Source organism: Heptranchias perlo, chromosome 45 (genome assembly GCF_035084215.1).
Source record: "Heptranchias perlo isolate sHepPer1 chromosome 45, sHepPer1.hap1, whole genome shotgun sequence".
NCBI classification, from domain to species: Eukaryota; Metazoa; Chordata; class Chondrichthyes; order Hexanchiformes; family Hexanchidae; genus Heptranchias; species Heptranchias perlo.
Window position 1 is genome coordinate 42,332 of NC_090369.1, and position 17,351 is coordinate 59,682.

The following is a 17,351-nucleotide window of genomic DNA, read 5'->3' on the forward strand; positions in this document are numbered from 1 at the left end:
TGAGAATGTCCGTGTGAGAACGTCCGTGCGTCCGTGTGAGAATGTCCGTGTGAGAATGTCCGTGTGAGAATGTCCGTGTGAGAACGTCCGTGTGAGAACGTCCGTGTGAGAACACCCGTGTGAGAACGTCCGTGTGAGAACGTCCGTGCGTCCGTGTGAGAATGTCCGTGTGAGAACGTCCGTGTGAGAACGTCCGTGTGAGAACGTCCGTGCGTCCGTGTGAGAATGTCCGTGTGAGAACGTCCGTGTGAGAACACCCGTGCGTCCGTGTGAGAATGTCCGTGTGAGAATGTCCGTGTGAGAACGTCCGTGTGAGAACACCCGTGCGTCCGTGTGAGAATGTCCGTGTGAGAACGTCCGTGTGAGAACGTCCGTGTGAGAACGCCCGTGCGTCCGTGTGAGAATGTCCGTGTGAGAACGTCCGTGTGAGAACGTCCGTGTGAGAACGTCCGTGTGAGAACACCCGTGCGTCCGTGTGAGAACGTCCGTGTGAGAACGTCCGTGTGAGAACGTCCGTGTGAGAACATCCGTGTGAGAACGTCCGTGTGAGAACGTCCGTGTGAGAACGTCCGTGCGTCCGTGTGAGAATGTCCGTGTGAGAACGCCCGTGCGTCCGTGTGAGAACGTCCGTGCGTCCGTGTGAGAATGTCCGTGTGAGAACGTCCGTGCGTCCGTGTGAGAACGTCCGTGCGTCCGTGTGAGAATGTCCGTGTGAGAATGTCCGTGTGAGAACGTCCGTGTGAGAACGTCCGTGCGTCCGTGTGAGAATGTCCGTGCGAGAACGTCCGTGCGTCCGTGTGAGAATGTCCGTGTGAGAACGTCCGTGCGTCCGTGTGAGAACGCCCGTGCGTCCGTGTGAGAATGTCCGTGTGAGAACGTCCGTGCGTCCGTGTGAGAACGTCCGTGCGTCCGTGTGAGAATGTCCGTGCGAGAACGCCCGTGCGTCCGTGCGAGAATGCCCGTGCGTTGGTGCGAGAACGCCCGTGTGATCTGAGATTGAGCAACTTCTCTTTAAGAGTTTCAGTTTTGTGTGTGTGAGGAGTTTGTGTTTTCCTGCATTCTCTCCCTTACCTCCCCCGAAGGCACTGACTCTCATCGAATCAAACAGCACAGAAGGAGGCCTTTCAGCCCATCGTGCCTGTGCCGTCTCTTTGAAAGAGCGATCCGATTAATCCCACTCCCCCCTGCTCTTTCCCCATAACCCTGCAAAATTTTTCCCCTTCAAGTATTTCTCCAATTCCCTTTTGAAAGTTATTATTGAATCTGCTTCCACCGCCCTTTCAGGCAGTGAATTCCAGATCAGAACAACTCGCTGCATAAAAAAACATTCTCCTCATCTCCCCCTCTGGTTCTTTTACCAATTACCTTAAATCTGTGTCCTCTGGTTCCCGACCCTCCTGCCACTGGAAACACTTTCTCCTTATTTACTCCATCAAAACCCCTCATGATTTTGAACCCCTCGATTAAATCTCCCCTTAACCTTCTCTGCTCCGAGGGGAACAATCCCAGATTCTCCAGTCTCTCCACATCACTGAAGTCCCCCATCCCTCCCCTCGCCCCAGAAAGGTGCTGACACTCCCTGGAGTAGGACGCCGATACGCCCTCGCTCACTCTCCCGAGTGAGCCGAGACAAGGATGGTCGGCGGGACAATCGACCAGGGGGTGCATCGTAGCCCTCGCTCGTTCTCCTGCTGGCCGGGAGATGATTGGGTCGGAGGGGGGGGTGGGTGGGGGGGCTTCGGAGGGACGGGAGAGGTGGAGCTCCGTATCGATCTGGACTCCACTTGTCCCCCTCGATGTCACTCCTGTCGCCTTTTTCATAATATACGGGCAGCAGCCAATCGCGCAGTGTGGCTGCAGCGACCGCGTTCACTGGCACACAAATCCTGACATCACTTGGTATTTTGCTGTCAATCCCTGCGGGAGTTCGTGCTCTCCCTTCCCCCTGCCCCCGCCCTCAGCAAACATCGGCTTTCTTTCTCACAGTATCACTTCCAACAATACAGCTCTGTGCTGGGGACCCGCGAGGAGTCGCCTCCCTCCCTCCCTCCCTCCCTCCCTCCCTCGCTCCCTCGCTCTCTCTTGTTCCTGTAAAGTTTTCTTTTATCTCTCCCACTTTGGACAGCGTTGGCAAAGGAAATGAGCCCGCAGCAACAGTGAGTGATCTTTTGTTCTCTTCTCTCTCTCGTGTTCCCCCTCCCCCCTCTGTTTCTCTACCTCCCTGTCTCTCCCTCTCTCTGTCTGCGTGTGTGTGTCTTTCTCTCTGTCTCTTTCTGCCTCCCTTTATCTCTCTCTCTCTCTCTCTCTCTCTGTCTCTCTCTCTCTCTCTGTCTCTCTCTCTCTCTCTCTGTCTCTCTCTCTCTCTCTCCCTCTCTCTTTCTGCCTCCCTTTATCTCTCTCTCTCTCTCTCTCTCTCTGTCTCTCTCTCTCTCTCTGTCTCTCTCTCTCTCTCTCTGTCTCTCTCTCTCTCTGTCTCTCTCTCTCTCTCTCTCTCTGTCTCTCTCTCTCTGCCTCTCTCCCTCTCTCTCTCTGTTCCTGGAGAACTTTTATACTCTTGCCTGATTCTGTGCCTGTTGTGTGTGAGCGGGTGCTATCAGTGTGAGTCGATGCTCGCCCTGGGTGCTTATGTGCAATGGGCTGCCTGCTTCACTCCTTCAGTCCTCCTTAATTACAGTCATTTTACCGATACAGTGCTTCCTATTGCTTTGTGCTTTAGTTGGGAGCTTTGTTGACAGAATGACAGCTCCCTGATTCAGGGAGTGCAGAATGGGCTGTGAGTGTGGGCAATTACATGTGTGTCTGCATCTGTGTTTGTGTGTCTGTGCGGTTTACATGTGTGTGTCTGTGTGGTGGACGCGTGTGTGTCTGTACACGTGTGTGTCTGTGTGTGCGGGTGTCTGTGTGTCCGTCTGAATGTCTGTGTGTGCGGGTGTCTGTGTGTCCGTCTGAATGTCCGTGTGTGCGTGAGTCTGTGTCCGTGTGTGCGTGAGTCTGTGTCCGTGTGTGTGTGAGTCTGTGTCCGTGTGTGCGTGAGTCTGTGTCCGTGTGTGCGTGAGTCTGTGTCCGTGTGTGCGTGAGTCTGTGTCCGTGTGTGCGTGAGTCTGTGTCCGTGTGTGCGTGAGTCTGTGTCCGTGTGTGCGTGAGTCTGTGTCCGTGTGTGTGTGTGAGTCTGTGTCCGTGTGTGTGTGAGTCTGTGTCCGTGTGTGCGTGAGTCTGTGTCCGTGTGTGTGTGTGAGTCTGTGTCCGTGTGTGCGTGAGTCTGTGTCCGTGTGTGCGTGAGTCTGTGTCCGTGTGTGTGTGAGTCTGTGTCCGTGTGTGCGTGAGTCTGTGTCCGTGTGTGCGTGAGTCTGTGTCCGTGTGTGCGTGGGTCTGTGTCCGTGTGTGTGTGAGTCTGTGTCCGTGTGTGCGTGGGTCTGTGTCCGTGTGTGTGTGAGTCTGTGTCCGTGTGTGCGTGGGTCTGTGTCCGTGTGTGCGCGAGTCTGTGTCCGTGTGTGTGCGTGAGTCTGTGTCCGTGTGTGTGCGTGAGTCTGTGTCCGTGTGTGTGTGAGTCTGTGTGCGTGAGTCTGTGTCCGTGTGTGCGCGAGTCTGTGTCCGTGTGTGCGTGAGTCTGTGTCCGTGTGTGCGTGAGTCTGTGTCCGTGTGTGCGCGAGTCTGTGTCCGTGTGTGCGTGAGTCTGTGTCCGTGTGTGCGCGGGTCTGTGTCCGTGTGTGCGCGAGTCTGTGTCCGTGTGTGCGCGGGTCTGTGTCTGTGTGTGCGCGAGTCTGTGTCCGTGTGTGTGTGTGAGTCTGTGTCCGTGTGTGCGTGAGTCTGTGTCCGTGTGTGTGTGAGTCTGTGTCCGTGTGTGCGTGAGTCTGTGTCCGTGTGTGCGTGAGTCTGTGTCCGTGTGTGTGTGTGAGTCTGTGTCCGTGTGTGCGTGAGTCTGTGTCCGTGTGTGCGTGAGTCTGTGTCCGTGTGTGTGTGAGTCTGTGTCCGTGTGTGCGTGGGTCTGTGTCCGTGTGTGTGTGAGTCTGTGTCCGTGTGTGCGTGGGTCTGTGTCCGTGTGTGCGCGAGTCTGTGTCCGTGTGTGCGCGAGTCTGTGTCCGTGTGTGCGCGAGTCTGTGTCCGTGTGTGCGTGAGTCTGTGTCCGTGTGCGCGTGAGTCTGTGTCTGTGTGTGTGTGAGTCTGTGTCCGTGTGTGTGCGTGAGTCTGTGTCCGTGTGTGTGCGTGAGTCTGTGTCCGTGTGTGTGCGTGAGTCTGTGTCCGTGTGTGTGTGAGTCTGTGTCCGTGTGTGTGTGAGTCTGTGTCCGTGTGTGTGCGTGAGTCTGTGTCCGTGTGTGTGCGTGAGTCTGTGTCCGTGTGTGTGTGTGAGTCTGTGTCCGTGAGTCTGTGTCCGTGTGTGCGTGAGTCTGTGTCCGTGTGTGCGTGAGTCTGTGTCCGTGTGTGCGTGAGTCTGTGTCCGTGTGTGCGCGAGTCTGTGTCCGTGTGTGCGTGAGTCTGTGTCCTGCGTGAGTCTGTGTCCGTGTGTGCGCGAGTCTGTGTCCGTGTGTGCGTGAGTCTGTGTCCTGCGTGAGTCTGTGTCCGTGTGTGCGCGAGTCTGTGTCCTGCGTGAGTCTGTGTCCGTGTGTGTGCGTGAGTCTGTGTCCGTGTGTGCGTGAGTCTGTGTCCTGCGTGAGTCTGTGTCCGTGTGTGTGCGTGAGTCTGTGTCCGTGTGTGCGTGAGTCTGTGTCCGTGTGTGCGTGAGTCTGTGTCCGTGTGTGCGTGAGTCTGTGTCCTGTGTGAGTCTGTGTCCGTGTGTGCGTGAGTCTGTGTCCGTGTGTGCGTGAGTCTGTGTCCGTGTGTGCGTGAGTCTGTGTCCGTGTGTGCGTGAGTCTGTGTCCGTGTGTGCGTGGGTCTGTGTCCGTGTGTGCGCGGGTCTGTGTCCGTGTGTGTGTGTGAGTCTGTGTCCGTGTGTGTGTGAGTCTGTGTCCGTGTGTGTGTGAGTCTGTGTCCGTGTGTGCGTGAGTCTGTGTCCGTGTGTGCGTGAGTCTGTGTCCGTGTGTGCGTGAGTCTGTGTCCGTGTGTGCGTGAGTCTGTGTCCGTGTGTGTGTGTGAGTCTGTGTCCGTGTGTGTGTGAGTCTGTGTCCGTGTGTGCGTGAGTCTGTGTCCGTGTGTGCGTGAGTCTGTGTCCGTGTGTGTGTGAGTCTGTGTCCGTGTGTGTGTGAGTCTGTGTCCGTGTGTGCGTGAGTCTGTGTCCGTGTGTGCGTGAGTCTGTGTCCGTGTGTGCGTGAGTCTGTGTCCGTGTGTGCGTGAGTCTGTGTCCGTGTGTGTGTGTGAGTCTGTGTCCGTGTGTGTGTGTGAGTCTGTGTCCGTGTGTGTGTGAGTCTGTGTCCGTGTGTGTGTGAGTCTGTGTCCGTGTGTGTGCGTGAGTCTGTGTCCGTGTGTGCGTGGGTCTGTGTCCGTGTGTGCGTGAGTCTGTGTCCGTGTGTGCGTGGGTCTGTGTCCGTGTGTGCGCGGGTCTGTGTCCATGTGTGCGCGAGTCTGTGTCCGTGTGTGCGTGAGTCTGTGTCCGTGTGTGCGCGAGTCTGTGTCTCCATGTGTGCGCGAGTCTGTGTCCGTGTGTGCGTGAGTCTGTGTCCGTGTGTGCGTAAGTCTGTGTCCGTGTGTGCGCGAGTCTGTGTCCATGTGTGCGCGGGTCTGTGTCCGTGTGTGCGCGGGTCTGTGTCCGTGTGTGCGCGGGTCTGTGTCCGTGCGAGAACGCCCGTGTGATCTGAGATTGAACATCTTCTCTTTAAGAGTTTCAGTTTTGTGTGTGTGAGGAGTTTGTGTTTTCCTGCATTCTCTCCCTTACCTCCCCCGAAGGCACTGACTCTCATAGAATCAAACAGCACAGAAGGAGGCCACTCGGCCCATTGTTCCTCTGCCGTCTCTTTGAAAGAGCTCTCCAATTAGTCTCACTTCCCCTGCTCTTTCCCCTTATCCCTGCAAACTTTTTCTATTCAAGTATTTCTCCAATTCCCCTTTTTGAAATTTATTATTGAATCTGCTTCCACTGCCCTTTCAGGCAGCGAATTCCAGATCAGAACAACTCGCTGCTTAAAAAAACATTCTCCTCATCTCCCCCTCTGGTTCTTTCACCAATTACCTTAAATCTGTGACCTCTGGTTACCGACCCTCCTGCCACTGGAAACAGTTTCTCCTTATTTACTCTATCAAAACCCCTCATGATTTTGAAAATTGGGACAGTGTAGAGGGAGCTTTACTCTGTATCTAACCCTGTACCTGCCCTGGGGAGTGTTTGATGGGACAGTGTAGAGGGAGCTTTACTCTGTATCTAACCCTGTACCTGCCCTGGGAGTGTTTGATGGGACAGTGTAGAGGGAGCTTTACTCTGTATCTAACCCTATACCTGCCCTGGGAGTGTTTGATGGGACAGTGTAGAGGGAGCTTTACTCTGTATCTAACCCTATACCTGCCCTGGGAGTGTTTGATGGGACAGTGTAGAGGGAGCTTTACTCTGTATCTAACCCTGTACCTGCCCTGGGAGTGTTTGATGGGACAGTGTAGAGGGAGCTTTACTCTGTATCTAACCCTGTACCTGCCCTGGGAGTGTTTGATGGGACAGTGTAGAGGGAGCTTTACTCTGTATCTAACCCTGTACCTGCCCTGGGAGTGTTTGATGGTACAGTGTAGAGGGAGCTTTACTCTGTATCTAATCCTGTACCTGCCCTGGGAGTGTTTGATGGGACAGTGTAGAGGGAGCTTTACTCTGTATCTAATCCTGTACCTGCCCCTGGGAGTGTTTGATGGGACAGTGTAGAGGGAGCTTTACTCTGTATCTAACCCTGTACCTGCCCTGGGAGTGTTTGACGGGACAGTGTAGAGGGAGCTTTACTCTGTATCTAACCCTGTACCTGCCCTGGGAGTGTTTGATGGGACAGTGTAGAGGGAGCTTTACTCTGTATCTAACCCTGTACCTGCCCTGGGAGTGTTTGATGGGACAGTGTAGAGGGAGCTTTACTCTGTATCTAACCCTGTACCTGGGAGTACTGAGTGTAATCTCCAGTCTATAGCTACTGATTGCAGAATATTCGAACATTGTTACATTCCCTCTACTTGCAGCATCAGTAATCTCTGTGCATTGCTTATACAAGGAACAGGCTGAAACTAGTGTGGGGAAATGCAGAGCAATATAACCAACACCACTTGCAAACAACTGATTTTCTGTTGCGCAGTTGCTACACACGCACGCGCACACGCACACGCACATACGCACGCACGAGTTACAGATTCTGGGCTCAGTCCGGGGCCCATGCTGAGGTCACCGATGTATCAGTGTATCTCTGTAACCTCCTCCAGCCCCTACGACCCTCCCAGATCTCTGCGCTCCTCCAATTCCGGCCTCTTGTCCATCCCCCCGATTCCCATCGCTCCGCCATTGGCGGCCGTGCCTTCAGCCGCCTCGGCCCCAAGCTCTGGAATTCCCTCCCTAAACCTCTCCGCCTCTCTCTCCTCCTTTAAAACCCTCCTTAAAACCTCCCTCTTTGACCGAGCTTTTGCTCACCTGTCCTAATATCTGCTTTTGTAGCTCGGTGTAAACATTTGTCAGATTTATATTTCCGTGTGAAGTGCTTTCGGTCATTTTACCACGTTAAAGTCACTATATAAATGCGACTTGTCGTTGTATAAGTCTGAGTTTCGATATTTATTAAGTAAACGGGAGCGAAGCCGCCAGCTCGGCCCCCCCTCCCCGGCTGGATCCGGTTGTAATTACTTACTATTCCACCAGGGCTGCCATCGGCTGACTGTGGATCGACCCTGGGTCCTTCCCTGGTCTAGTGTGTGGCTCAGTACCGCACCTGGCACGGTACTCACCGAATGGGGAGACGTGCGCAGCCGACGGGAGAAGATTCCTGCCGCCGGCTCACGCCCAGAGAGCCTGGGAGGAGAGGGGAGGGGAGGCGGGGTGGGGGGGGAGAGGGAGCCTCATCCAGTTGCTGCAGTGCGTGACGGTAGCAGGCTTGAGGCTGGTTCATTGCCGAGTGGGAGGCAGCTCCGCGCTGCCCACCCAGGCGGGCACAGGACTCGGGCTCTGCTGCGATGTCCTTCAGTCGAATAGCCCATTGACACTTTACAGCCTGGCCTTGACGCGGGAGCGGTAGGCACCTTGATGGAGGCCCTGGAGGGCGGCCTGTAGATCCTGTGCCCCCTCGGGTGTCGGCACCTACCACAGCAACAGCCTGCATTTAGACAGCGCCAGTAAAAACGTCCCAAGGCTCGTCACAGGAGCGTTAAATCAGAAATAAATTGACACTGACCCTCATATTAGGGCAGGTGACCAAAAGCTCGGTCAGAGAGGGAGGTTTTAAGGAGGGTCTTATAGGAGGAGAGAGAGGCGGAGAGGTTTAGGGAGGGAATTCCAGAGCTTAGGGCCGAGGCGGCTGAAGGCACGGCCGCCAATGGCGGAGCGATGGGAATCGGGGGGATGGACAAGAGGCCGGAATTGGAGGAGCGCAGAGATCCGGGAGGGTCGTAGGGACTGGAGGAGGTTACAGAGAGAGGGAGGCGGGGGGAGAGGGCCATGGAGGGATTGGAACAGGAGGATGGAGAATTTAAAATCGAGGCGTTCCCCGACTGGGAGCCAGAGTAGGTCCAGCGAGCGCAGTGGGGGTGATGGGTGAACGGGACTCGGTGCGAGTTAGGATACGGGGCTAGTGGGAGTTTTGGGTGAGCTGGAGTTTACGGGGGGTGGGAGGTGGGAGTCCGGCCAGGGGAGTGTTGGAATGGTCGAGTGTGGAGGCATGCGGAGGGGAGGGGGAGGGGGAAACACAGTTGGCGTACTGTACCTGACACAGAGGGACACGGGCTGTATCTCTACATTGTAGGATTCTGCACACTCGGGGACCAGTCTCAATTCCCCGCGCGTCCTGCTGGGAAAGTATGTGTGGAATGTTCTGGAGATCGCCTCCAGCTATCTTGATGGGACGTGCCTCGAATCCTCTCACTCTGCGGCTAGCTTTGAGGACACGGATCGGAGAGGGAATGGGTCACACCCACCCCCACCCCCGGTTGCTGGAAACCCACCTGTTTCTGTGGGGTACTCTGGCGTTGAGAGATAAGTGAATTCCGGCTGAGGGAATCGGCACGATCTGGGAAACGCATTTGGATTTGCGATACGGATCGAAGGTGGGGTACAGATCAGCCGTGATCAATGTAGCTCACCCATCACCCCACCCCCCCGTGCTCGCTGACCCACATCGGCTTTAAAATTCTCGTCCTCGTGTTAAATCCCCTCCCTGGCCCCCCGCAATCTCTGTAACCTCCTCCAGCCCCTACGACCCTCCCAGATCTCTGCGCTCCTCCAATTCCGGCCTCTTGTCCATCCCCCGATTCCCATCGCTCCGCCATTGGCGGCCGTGCCTTCAGCCGCCTCGGCCCGAAGCTCTGGAATTCCCTCCCTAAACCTCTCCGCCTCTCTCTCTCCTCCTTTAAAACCCTCCCTCTTTGACCAAGCTCACCTGTCCTAATATCTCCTTATATGGCCCGGTGTCTGATTTACGCTCCTGTGAAGTGCCTCGGGGACATTTTATTACGTTAAAGGTTGCCGTTGTTGATAGGTGGAACAGGCTCGAGGGGCTGAACGACCTCCTGCTGTTGGTGTCACCTGTTTAAATTGCTTCCTTGATTTCTGTTGGTGTGTTACTCCACTCGAAATTCAATGTTAAAAAATTGATATATGCAAGCAGCCGCCCTCGTCTGGTAGCCCAGCGAGTTTATTCAGTGAGTAACTGAAGTGCAACTTTAACGTAGTGAAACGTCCTGAGGCTCTTCACAGGAGCGATTATCCTCCTTATGGTCTCCCCCCGACATCTTCTCCCCATCTACCCTGTCGAATCCCCTTCGTAATATTAAGGACCTCTGTCAGGTCGGTCTGGGAAAGTGCGCCTGTGTGTGTGGGCGCGCCTGGACAACAGGGCAGCCGTTTCAGCAGTCGAAGGGTTAACCGTCGCAGGAGTGACTTTGAACTTTTTTGACGCTACCCCCGGCCTGAGTCACGGTGTTTTGCCCAGGTATCTGATGCAAATGACGGGCGTTGTGTCTGGAATCTAAGCTCACTCTGGGACCACACCTGTTTGTTAGTTTACAATCCGGGTGTGGTTTCATGGGCTGCGGTGGGGGGCGGTTTGCTGATCGCTGGGCCCCGCAGCGTGACTCTGTGAGCTCGAGCAGGAGCGGCGGGGAGCTCCTCGTCTCATCTAGAATCGTGGGAGGAGGTACAAGAGACTCTGGCCGGGGATTGCACTGGCCGCCCTCGCCCAGGTGGCGCTCGCTCGCGCGTGATTATCGGGAGGGTATTCGACCACAGAGGGCATCGCGGCACGAGCTCGATTCCTGCCGGCACCTGGTGATCTCTGCGCTCCTCCAATTCCGGCCTCTTGTCCATCCCCCCGATTCCCATCGCTCCACCATTGGCGGCCGTGCCTTCAGCCGCCTCGGCCCGAAGCTCTGGAATTCCCTCCCTGAACCTCTCCGCCTCTCCCTCCTCCTTTAAGACCCTCCTTAAAACCTCCCTCTTTGACCGAGCTTTTGGTCACCTGTCCTAATATCTCCTCATGTGGGTGGGTGTCTGATTCACGCTCCTGTGAAGCACCTTGGTATGTTTTACCATGTTAAAGGCACTTGTATGTTAGTGTATGTAGATTGTATGTAAGTGTATGTAGATTGTATGTTAGTGTATGTAGATTGTATGTTAGTGTATGTAGATTGTATGTAATTGCTTCTTCCTTCCTCACGTGTTACAATTTCTGATGCTCTGTGTGTTTCCCCCCCCCCAGGTGATCATCATGTCCTCTCCTGCCACCTTCGCCCTCCTGGGTCTCCTGGCGAGCCTCGGTGCCCGGCCCTGCCAGCTGTACCCCACCTTCTCCCCGCCAGGCGTCCTCTTCAACCACTCGGCCATCGACCCGCGGACGGGCTACCTGTACCTGGGCGCCGTCAACCGCCTGTACCAGCTGGCGGGCGACCTGTCGTCGGTGGTGTCGGAGAGCGCGACGGGGCCGGTCAACGACAGCCGGGACTGCATCCCGCCCATCAGCCCCAAGGACTGCCCGCAGGCTCGGGAGACAGACAACCACAGCAAGCTGCTCCTGGTCCACCGGGAGGGGAAGGTGGGCGGCTCCCTCCTGGTCTGCGGCAGCGTCCACCAGGGCGTGTGCGAGAAGCGCGGCCTCCGCCGGGTGGCGCAGGTGGTGCAGCGGGCGGCCCAGCCGGGCGAGACGCAGTACGTGGCGGCCGACGACCCGGGCACCTCGACGGTGGGGCTGACTGGCCGCTCGGGGGGGCGGGCCGCCCTCTTTGTGGGCCGGGGTTACACCCACAAGCCCACCGACTCGCCCATCACCACTCGGAGGCTGGAGGGACCCGACGCCTTCTCCAACGAGGACCTGGGCAAGCTGGTGGTGGCAGGCGGCTTTGCCGAGTACGACCACCACTTTGCCGCTGCCTTCGGGCATGGCGCCCACGTCTACTTTCTCTTCTACCGGCGGGCGGGACGGAGCTACGCCACCTTCGTGGCGCGCATCTGCGCCGATGACGCCAACTACTATTCCTACGTGGAGGCGCCCCTGGGCTGCCGGGGGGACGGGGGGTCCTACAACTTGGCGCAGGCCTCCTTCGTGGGCCCGCGAGGGGGCGGAGGGGAGCCCACCCTCTTCGTCCTCTTCTCGGTGGGGAGGCCAACGCCGGAGGAGGCCTCGCCCGGAGATCGCTCGGCGCTCTGCGTTTACGGCGTGGCCGAGATCGACCAGACCATCGAGAGGGCGCGGGTGGCGTGCTACTCCTCCCAGGAGACCGAGGAGGCTTACATCGGGTACGACGTCAAGTCCAGCTGCACCAGGCTGCCCGAGGTACGTGGACGCCGCACGGAGCAGGAAGATCCCGGGCCGCGCTGCTGGGCGGGCGGGCGGCGGGGGGGAGGGAATGTTGCCTGATCCTGATCAGTAAAACCCTCCGGAGAAGTGCGTGTGGGAGAGGACAGGGGGAGAGCGGGTGAGGCCGCGATGCCTCCCACAGCCGAATATTGAGACTGACATTGGACTGGACTCTGGGGCGAGGTACCTGTGGAACCCCGTACCCCAGCAAGAGAGTCAGTGGAGTGGGGGGTGGGGGGGCGGGGGGAAAGAGCAGAAATAAGGCAAGTGTGACGACATCAATACAGCACCTTTTAATGTAGAAAAATGTCCAAAGTCGCTTTACAAAGGCAGAATCAAAAAAAATGGACGCCGAGCCGCTTAACGAGATATTAGGACAGGCGACCAAAAGCTCGGTCAAAGAGGGAGGTTTTAAGGAGGGTCTTAAAGGAGGAGAGAGAGGCGGAGAGGTTTAGGGAGGGAATTCCAGAGCTGAGGGCCGAGGCGTCTGAAGGCCAGTGAGTACAGGGCAAACGGGACTTGGTGTGAGTGAGGATACGGGGCTGCAGAGTTCGAACGCAAGGGTTAATCTGGGCTGAGAGAGGTGTTTGTTTGAGACACTAAACACTCCACCGGTGATATGTTGCCAGCGTTTAATTAATTATCAATTCAGAGCCACAGGAAAAACCAGTTTGAAAGCAGATGTGTCAGTAGCACAAAGAGCAGGGTGTCAACACTGAATTATAACGTCATTCTGCCCGTTCATGGTCACAATCTTATGGAGGCATGGAAACATTCTGTCCTTTTTTATGTGTGTCAGTCAGCATCACTCTCCCCTCTGTGTCAGTAGTTCATGGGTTCGAGCCCCGCTCCGGAGACTTGAGTCCCAGAATCCAGGCCCACACTCCCAATACAGTACTGAGGGAGCCCCGCACTGTCGGAGGGTCGGTACTGAGGGAGCCCCGCACTGTCGGAGGGGCAGTACTGAGGGAGCGCCGCACTGTCGGAGGGTCAGGACTGAGGGAGCGCCGCACTGTCGGAGGGGCAGTACTGAGGGAGCGCCGCACTGTCGGAGGGTCAGTACTGAGGGAGCGCCACACTGTCGGAGGGTCAGTACTGAGGGAGCGCCGCACTGTCGGAGGGTCGGTACTGAGGGAGCGCCGCACTGTCGGAGGGGCAGTACTGAGGGAGCGCCGCACTGTCGGAGGGTCGGTACTGAGGGAGCGCCGCACTGTCGGAGGGTCAGTACTGAGGGAGCGCCGCACTGTCGGAGGGTCAGTACTGAGGGAGCGCCGCACTGTCGGAGGGGCAGTACTGAGGGAGCGCTGCACTGTCGGAGGGTCAGTACTGAGGGAGCACCGCGCTGTCGGAGGGTCAGTACTGAGGGAGCCCTGCACTATCGGAGGGTCAGTACTGAGGGAGCGCTGCACTGTCGGAGGGTCAGTACTGAGGGAGCGCCGCACTGTCGGAGGGTCAGTCCTGAGGGAGCGCCGCACTGTCGGAGGGTCAGTACTGAGGGAGCGCCGCACTGTCGGAGGGTCGGTACTGAGGGAGCGCCGCACTGTCGGAGGGTCAGTACTGAGGGAGCGCCGCACTGTCGGAGGGTCGGTACTGAGGGAGCGCCGCACTGTCGGAGGGTCAGTACTGAGGGAGCGCTGCACTGTCGGAGGGTCAGTACTGAGGGAGCGCCGCACTGTCGGAGGGTCAGTACCGAGGGAGCGCCGCACTGTCGGAGGGTCAGTACTGAGGGAGCACCGCGCTGTCGGAGGGTCAGTACTGAGGGAGCCCCGCACTGTCGGAGGGTTAGTACTGAGGGAGCGCCGCACTGTCGGAGGGTCAGTACTGAGGGAGCGCCGCACTGTCGGAGGGTCAGTACCGAGGGAGCACCACACTGTCGGAGTTACCGTAATTTGGTTGAGACATTACCCCGAGGCCCCGTCTGCCCCTCTCGGGTGGATGTAAAAGATCCCACGACTAATATTAGAAAAAGAGCAGGGGGAGTTCTCCCTCGTGTCCTGGGGCAAACACTGCCACCCCCTCAACTAACAACACCAAAAGAAAGCTGATTTCAGTGCTCCTTTGGGATCATGCTGTTTGTGAAATGGCTGCTGCGTTTGTCTACATAATAACAAGCACTGTAGATCAGCAGTGATTCACTGTATGCCAAGGGGTTTGAGATATTTCTCTGTGTGGTTCAGTCCCACACCGGGCAGTGCTCTCCTGCTCTTAAAACCACACAGATCGCTACAGCTCAGTGAGGGAGTGTTTCTCCTGAGTTTAATTCTCCCCCCTCACTTACACAACCAGTGACGAGATATCTGAAAATATTATGTTGCAACATCCCTTGTGTAATTATAATTGGTCACGGAAACTCTTCCACAAACAAATCCACAGGGGAACTGCTTCATAAACAGGAAATGTGGGAGATATCTGTACACTGACTGGTGTCTCTCAGTCCCTCTCTCTCAGGGAGATATCTGTACACTGACTGGTGTCTCTCAGTCCCTCTCTCTCAGGGAGATATCTGTACACTGACTGGTGTCTCTCAGTCCCTCTCTCTCTCAGGGAGATATCTGTACACTGACTGGTGTCTCTCAGTCCCCTCTCTCTCAGGGAGATATCTGTACACTGACTGGTGTCTCTCAGTCCCCTCTCTCTCAGGGAGATATCTGTACACTGACTGGTGTCTCTCAGTCCCCTCTCTCAGGGAGATATCTGTACACTGACTGGTGTCTCTCAGTCCCCTCTCTCTCAGGGAGATATCTGTACACTGACTGGTGTCTCTCAGTCCCTCTCTCTCAGGGAGATATCTGTACACTGACTGGTGTCTCTCAGTCCCTCTCTCTCAGGGAGATATCTGTACACTGACTGGTGTCTCTCAGTCCCCTCTCTCTCAGGGAGATATCTGTACACTGACTGGTGTCTCTCAGTCCCCTCTCTCTCAGGGAGATATCTGTACACTGACTGGTGTCTCTCAGTCCCCTCTCTCTCAGGGAGATATCTGTACACTGACTGGTGTCTCTCAGTCCCCTCTCTCTCAGGGAGATATCTGTACACTGACTGGTGTCTCTCAGTCCCTCTCTCTCAGGGAGATATCTGTACACTGACTGGTGTCTCTCAGTCCCTCTCTCTCAGGGAGATATCTGTACACTGACTGGTGTCTCTCAGTCCCCTCTCTCTCAGGGAGATATCTGTACACTGACTGGTGTCTCTCAGTCCCTCTCTCTCAGGGAGATATCTGTACACTGACTGGTGTCTCTCAGTCCCCTCTCTCTCAGGGAGATATCTGTACACTGACTGGTGTCTCTCAGTCCCCTCTCTCTCAGGGAGATATCTGTACACTGACTGGTGTCTCTCAGTCCCCTCTCTCTCAGGGAGATATCTGTACACTGACTGGTGTCTCTCAGTCCCCTCTCTCTCAGGGAGATATCTGTACACTGACTGGTGTCTCTCAGTCCCTCTCTCTCAGGGTGATATCTGTACACTGACTGGTGTCTCTCAGTCCCCTCTCTCTCGGGGAGATATCTGTACACTGACTGGTGTCTCTCAGTCCCTCTCTCTCAGGGAGATATCTGTACACTGACTGGTGTCTCTCAGTCCCCTCTCTCTCAGGGAGATATCTGTACACTGACTGGTGTCTCTCAGTCCCTCTCTCTCAGGGAGATATCTGTACACTGACTGGTGTCTCTCACTCCCCTCTCTCTCAGGGAGATATCTGTACACTGACTGGTGTCTCTCAGTCCCCTCTCTCTCAGGGAGATATCTGTACACTGACTGGTGTCTCTCAGTCCCTCTCTCTCAGGGAGATATCTGTACACTGACTGGTGTCTCTCAGTCCCTCTCTCTCAGGGAGATATCTGTACACTGACTGGTGTCTCTCAGTCCCCTCTCTCTCAGGGTGATATCTGTACACTGACTGGTGTCTCTCAGTCCCCTCTCTCTCAGGGAGATATCTGTGCACTGACTGGTGTCTCTCAGTCCCCTCTCTCTCAGGGAGATATCTGTACAGTGACTGGTGTCTCTCAGTCCCTCTCTCTCAGGGTGATATCTGTACACTGACTGGTGTCTCTCAGTCCCCTCTCTCTCAGGGAGATATCTGTACACTGACTGGTGTCTCTCAGTCCCTCTCTCTCAGGGAGATATCTGTACACTGACTGGTGTCTCTCAGTCCCTCTCTCTCAGGGAGATATCTGTACACTGACTGGTGTCTCTCAGTCCCCTCTCTCTCAGGGAGATATCTGTACACTGACTGGTGTCTCTCAGTCCCTCTCTCTCAGGGAGATATCTGTACACTGACTGGTGTCTCTCAGTCCCCTCTCTCTCAGGGAGATATCTGTACACTGACTGGTGTCTCTCAGTCCCCTCTCTCTCAGGGAGATATCTGTACACTGACTGGTGTCTCTCAGTCCCCTCTCTCTCAGGGAGATATCTGTACACTGACTGGTGTCTCTCAGTCCCCTCTCTCTCAGGGAGATATCTGTACACTGACTGGTGTCTCTCAGTCCCTCTCTCTCAGGGTGATATCTGTACACTGACTGGTGTCTCTCAGTCCCCTCTCTCTCGGGGAGATATCTGTACACTGACTGGTGTCTCTCAGTCCCTCTCTCTCAGGGAGATATCTGTACACTGACTGGTGTCTCTCAGTCCCCTCTCTCTCAGGGAGATATCTGTACACTGACTGGTGTCTCTCAGTCCCTCTCTCTCAGGGAGATATCTGTACACTGACTGGTGTCTCTCAGTCCCTCTCTCTCAGGGAGATATCTGTACACTGACTGGTGTCTCTCAGTCCCTCTCTCTCAGGGAGATATCTGTATACTGACTGGTGTCTCTCAGTCCCCTCTCTCTCAGGGAGATATCTGTACACTGACTATTGTCTCTCAGTCCCCTCTCTCTCAGGGAGATATCTGTACACTGACTGGTGTCTCTCAGTCCCTCTCTCTCAGGGAGATATCTGTACACTGACTGGTGTCTCTCAGTCCCCTCTCTCTCAGGGAGATATCTGTACACTGACTGGTGTCTCTCAGTCCCTCTCTCTCAGGGAGATATCTGTACACTGACTGGTGTCTCTCAGTCCCCTCTCTCTCTCAGGGAGATATCTGTACACTGACTATTGTCTCTCAGTCCCCTCTCTCTCAGGGAGATATCTGTACACTGACTGGTGTCTCTCAGTCCCCTCTCTCTCAGGGAGATATCTGTGCACTGACTGGTGTCTCTCACTCCCCTCTCTCTCAGGGAGATATCTGTACACTGACTGGTGTCTCTCAGTCCCTCTCTCTCAGGGAGATATCTGTACACTGACTGGTATCTCAGTCCCCTCTCTCTCAGGGAGATATCTGTACACTGACTGGTGTCTCTCAGTCCCTCTCTCTCAGGGAGATATCTGTACACTGACTGGTATCTCAGTCCCTCTCAGGGAGATATCTGTACACTGACTGGTGTCTCTCAGTCCCCTCTCTCTCAGGGAGATATCTGTACACTGACTGGTGT

General features: G+C 55.8%; 1 protein-coding gene across 1 annotated transcript in view; it reads left to right on the top strand.

The window, feature by feature from the left end:
• Positions 1–1,917: 1,917 nt before the first annotated feature.
• Positions 1,918–17,351, top strand: part of LOC137306767 (plexin-B1-like) — a 104,900-nt gene continuing 89,466 nt past the window's right edge. Inside the window, exons 1-2 of the mRNA XM_067976132.1 lie at positions 1,918–2,156; positions 10,791–11,861. Of these exons, the coding sequence (XP_067832233.1) occupies positions 10,800–11,861 (1,062 nt within the window). The 5' untranslated portion in view covers positions 1,918–2,156; positions 10,791–10,799. The remainder of the gene's footprint in view (positions 2,157–10,790; positions 11,862–17,351) is intronic.